Genomic DNA, 5635 nt, shown 5'->3' with positions numbered 1-5635 from the left:
TCTCTCTCTCTCTCTCTCTCTCTCTCTCTCTCTCTCTCTCTCTCTCTCTCTCTCTCTCTGAAAACCCTTATCTGATTTTCTATGGGGCTAAAGGATTCTGGCCCTGGAACCTGCTAGGGTTGGGGAATTGCTGGATTTAAGGATATATATGACTGGGAACATTTGTAATCGGTAGAACTAAGGACAAGGAAGAATGATGTAGAACTCAGAACAACGTAGAACTAGAGAGAGCAAGAAAGAGAAACACAGACAGATGATTCCTGCTGTGAGTAGACTTTTCCACTCGCAGATTTCGCAGATTTCTACCCCCCCCCCCCATAGCTATTTGTGGCATCTTTAGTTGAATACTGTATGGGAGTCCTAAAGGCTAAATCCCTTAAGGCTTTCTGAAGACTAGGTTCCTAGGCAGCACATGTCTGTTGTCCCAGCTACTGGGAAGGCTAATGCAGTGAAAGACCCGAGGACATAACAATATCTATTTTGAAAAGCCAGATTGATGAAATAACACTCTTACATAAATAAACACTTTTAAATGCTACAAATACTTAAACATCAATTTCTAATTATATTTTTATAACATATGCAGCTTTTCTGTTTTTACCACATTATTGGTGTTGCATGTACAAGACTTAGTTGTTAAAAGTAACTTTCTTGTATGTACACTTATTAGTGGGAAGGATTAATGCAAGCATTTTACCCCAGTCTTCACAAAGAAGCTTATAGTTTAAAAAAATCCATTTTCTACTATCTGAAGGAAGGAGTTTAAAAGTTCTAGAGCTCCTAGGTCAAGGCTGGACAGCAAACTGGACGGTAAATAAAGGATTTGTTGTTTATTTATTCAAAACAGGTGTTACTATGTAGCTCAGGCTGACTCCAAACTAGCAATCTTATTACTTCAGCACCCTGCGGGCTGGGATTGCAGGTAGGGTTTATGATCTCAAACCAAATATTCATTTTATGTAAATCCACAGTGAATTCTTCAAAAGAAGATATGTAATTTATTTTTTTCTAATATGTATGAAATTGAGTTGATTACTGTACTCCAGAGTCAAATATGTTTTATTGTATAATTAACTTTGTTATATGATGCTTTCACACCTCCACCTCCAATATGATACACTGCTCCTCTTTGTCCCCTCCCCCTTCCCACTGTTAGTTCCGTTTGTCTTTATGTTATATGGTAGATTATTTTGAGTCTTCCGAGGAGTCCCCCTAGTGGTCAAGCCAATTTACATTTCCTGCGGCAGGGTATAAGAGTCCCCTTCCTGCACACCCTCACTAGCATTCATTGTCAATTGTATTCTTATTTATAGTTGAGTGGTAATCTAAATGCAGTTTTGATTGGCATATTCTTGATACGTAAAGATGTTAGTTACTTATTCATTTATTGCTTATTTTTGTTATTCTGAGAGCTGCCTGTTCATTTATTTAGATATCATATGGTTTGATTGTATGAATGCATTAAATATTTTAGATTTTAAGCACCTCTAAGGTAGAGAGTTGTAAATGATTTGTTCCCCTTCTGTAGACTAATGCTTGCCAGAGTTCATATGAATTCAAGTTCATCTTGTTTGCGCAATAATTCTATATATTCACTGTCTGTGTTTTTGGTAGAGTGCCAGTTTATTCCTACAGGTTGATAAGCAGTAGCTTCAGCCAGGACTTGGTTCCTCATTGAGATCATCAGTGGTTCAAGTATCTGCCCCCTTCATTACTGACATTAATTATAGTGACAGTAATTATAGTAATTATAATTGCTGCACACTGCAAAACATAAACTTTTACCAGTGTTAAACTTGTAATAATATAGATTAGAACACTATGAAGCAAAAAAGATGGTCTATTAGGTCACTTTTACTCAATTATACTCTTGGTAGTAGGTACAAGAAGTTGGTTTTTGTCCAACATATTGAAGGGTAAGATCTAATCAGAAACATGAAAGAGAGTGAGATTTCAGAAAATGTGATGAAATTTGTTGTTTAGATTTATGGAGTATATATTTCTATCAATAAAAAACAATATGGAAATTATCTGACATTCTATAGAAAGAATCCTTGAGGGGAGAGAATATTAGGACACAGGGATTTTTTGCACCATGTAATTCTTTTGACTCAGTAAACTTCCTATCTGTGTACTAGTGGGTTGGAACGTGAATTGTAAGCTCCTCTTTCCGATGTAAATGAAAAATAGAACAACTAAAAGCCAAACTACAAGAGAGCGGACAGACACAAATAGAGCCGGTGGGGGAGATAAGGACTGGGAATGATGTATGCACAAGGCTGAGGGATGAAACCCTCACATAAAAATTTCAACTATCTTAAGAAGGCAAGTGCGAGTTCATGATTTAACTCAAAGTTTTATGCACATATACTTGGGTAACTAGTCTAATTATAGATTGAGTTGGCTGATGTTAATATGGGATTACCACTGGGAAAAAAGTTTTCCTTGGTAAGATAGTAAGATCTGAATTGTGCCAGTTTATTTGAGGTTAGGCCAGATTTGAAGACAGTAAACAGAACTGGTGACATGGGTTGATGACTTTAAGACAGTTTAAAATACAAAGATGAGCTATTATTCCCTTATATAACCAAACATATGAGGATACTGATGCCGAAGGTGGCACAACACTTTACTGAATGTCAACAGCAAATTCATCTCTTGTCTTCTCTTCCCTCATTGACTTTATTTAGATTTCAACCACTGCCTTAGATAGGAATCCCTTGGTCAGGAAGCTGTTCTCAGTTACTCATGGACAACATTGCTTGACTTTTCCAGGACTACCTGTGTAATGAACATGAGGAACTACACCTTTGTGACAGAGTTCATCCTGCTGGGAATTTCCAACAGCGAAGGGCTAGAGAACATGCTCTTTGTCCTGTTCCTGGTCTTCTATGTCTTTGCCTTGCTGGGGAACCTGCTCATCTTCCTCACCATTCTGGCTTCCCCCAACCTCCACACCCCCATGTATTTCTTCCTGGGGAACCTGGCAGTGTTTGACATATTCTTTCCTTCTGTGAATTCTCCTAAGATGATGGACTGCCTAATGGGACAGAGTCGCACTATTTCATACCAGGGCTGTGTCTCCCAGGTCTTCTTTTATCACACTCTGGGTGGCACCGAATGCTTCCTATATACAGTAATGGCCTATGATCGCTTTGTGGCTATTTGTTACCCTATGAGATACACAGTCATCATGAACCACAGGGTGTGTGCCTGCCTCACAGTGGGCACGTGGCTGGGGGGTTTTGTACATGGGAGCATCCTCACTTTTCTTATCTTTAAGTTACCCTTCTGTGGACCCAATGAGGTGGACAGTTTCTTCTGTGACATTCCTGTAGTACTGTCCCTGGCATGTGCAGACACCTCTCTAGCACAGACTGTGAGTTTTACCAATGTTGGCGTTGTTGCCCTCATGTGTTTTCTTCTCATTCTCACTTCCTACACTCGTATCGTCATCTCCATCTTGAAAATCCGTTCCTCAGAAGGCAGGCGCAGAGCCTTCTCCACCTGCAGTGCCCACCTGACATCCATCATCTTGGTCTATGGTCCTGTGATTCTTGTTTATCTCAGACCTGCTTCTAGCCCCTGGCTGGATTCTGTTGTCCAGGTGTTTAACAATGTTATAACTCCTTCCTTGAATCCTTTGATTTATACTTTGAGAAACAAGGATGTGAAATTAGCCCTGAAGAAGGTGCGGAATCAAGTGGCACAGCCTTTAGGGGGTAAGGAGTAGGAGAAATTCTTTTCTGGGTTTGTTTGGAGCTGCTTCAGGCTTAATGCCTATATGTCTCTTCCTTCAGATGAGTCTTAACAGTTAAGTCAATGAATTTGTGTGGATTTACTGAGTTTCAGATTTGCATTTTCAGCAATTCTCTTCAAATTATTCCTGTACTTTCTCCATTTTTGGTCCGCTAAACCTTTATGTCTTTTCTGCTCCATGTACTCTGTGCCTGTTTGAACCATTTCCATTGGCTATCAGGAAATGGCCTGTTTCTACTTCATGTATTTAATGGATCCTAAACATTGCTTTTTCTTTCTTTCTAGTTTCATTCCCTCCTTTCTTTTGCATTCAGAGAAATTGTGTTCTGTTTATGGGCCTTTATCTCTCAAGAGAGAAAGTGGGCATTGAACTATGTTTCAAAGTGTCAGAACAGAGACCATAAATTTGTACAATGTTGGTGAGCCAGATTTTTTACACATTCTAGACATTCTTTGTTCTGGAAGAGCACTATGTGTGTAACTAGTTAAAATGAAAATAATAACAACATTTATTCTTTATTTGGGGGTCAATTCATCATTTAGAGTTTCACATTACATTAATTTCAAAATCGTAGTTTTTATTTTAGATCCATCTACTCAAACACTTAGAATAACAGTTGACATTGAAATCCCTCTTAATTTGTACATGACAGTGTTTGAAGTATTTTTCATGTATTGACTAAATTAATCACAGTGTCATAAATGATAGATTCTATGAACATGCATCTTACAATGGGAGAGACTGTGAACAAGGAGCTATTCACTGCTGATGTTTGTGCACCTGTAACTAAACCTTCACCATTTCTTATGATAGTCTGTCTCATTAGGAGAACTGCAGAATCACCAGTTTCATAGAACAGAGGAGGTTTTAAGTTAACATTCTCTTTATATCATTCATTGTCCTCATTACTTTTGTGTAGTATCTAGTATAATCTTCACAGTATCTGTGTATTTACAAGAGAGCTGAGCACAAGGCAGCTGGCATAGCAACGGCACCATGGAAAGTAGGGCAGGGAAAGACTTTAGGTAATATCTAAGAGAGAGGCAATCTCGCGACAGTCACTTCAGGTCATTGCCACTTTGAAATAATATTCACTCATTCACTCTGATGCAATTGATTGATTAGCTTAAAACCTCCACCCAATTGCTCTAATGAGGAGCTAGGAAGCATACTTACTAAATTATAATAATATAATCTAATAATAAATTAAATAAAATAATAAACATAATAAATTAATATATAATAAATTATATTATATTGTATTATATATTATAAATACTATGATACTTGATGCTTATTCTGTTCCAATCATTTATTATAGAACCTGGCAGTTTAGAACAGAATTGAATATTTTAGGTCAGGGACACTGGAGGTGGCTTAGATGGGGTTTTTAGCCGGGATCTACATTGTGAACTGAGCAGCAGTCTTCTGATGAGGCTTGAATGGGCATAGTGGCTCAGTGCTGGCCTCTTGTGAGGAGGCCTCAGCCCTTCACCCACTATGTGGGCATTTCCATTTACCCACCTCCAGCTACTCACACTCTCATCTTGGAAACTGCTTTTCCCAGAGTGTGCTCCAGGAAGGTTTAAGCAGAAGCTTTTATAGCCTTGTCTTCAGGGTCATATACAGTACTCTTGTTGTCATGGAGAGTAGACACATGAGGTATATCCTCAGGTGGGGAGGACTACGCCCCATATTGTGAAGGGACATCCAAAACTAGTCACATTTCGAATCACCATAGTTCTACTTTACATGAATGCTTCCCTGCTGGATACATTTCTAGTTAGGGCTATTTGCTATGGTACCATATGTATGTTTTAAATAAATTTCTTGATTTAAAAGTTATACTTTTCTTTACCGGGCATGGTATCATAT

General features: G+C 38.3%; 1 protein-coding gene across 1 annotated transcript; it reads left to right on the top strand.

The window, feature by feature from the left end:
* Positions 1-2764: 2764 nt before the first annotated feature.
* LOC101992180 (olfactory receptor 958-like) lies at positions 2765-3733 on the top strand. The gene has a single exon (XM_005347119.1). It carries the CDS (start codon positions 2789-2791, stop codon positions 3731-3733), a length of 945 nt encoding a protein of 314 aa, XP_005347176.1. The 5' UTR covers positions 2765-2788.
* The last annotated feature ends 1902 nt before the right edge of the window (positions 3734-5635 follow it).

The sequence above is a fragment of the Microtus ochrogaster genome, chromosome 5 (genome assembly GCF_000317375.1).
Source record: "Microtus ochrogaster isolate Prairie Vole_2 chromosome 5, MicOch1.0, whole genome shotgun sequence".
Taxonomy (NCBI): domain Eukaryota; kingdom Metazoa; phylum Chordata; class Mammalia; order Rodentia; family Cricetidae; genus Microtus; species Microtus ochrogaster.
This window is presented reverse-complemented; position numbering and strand designations above follow the sequence as displayed.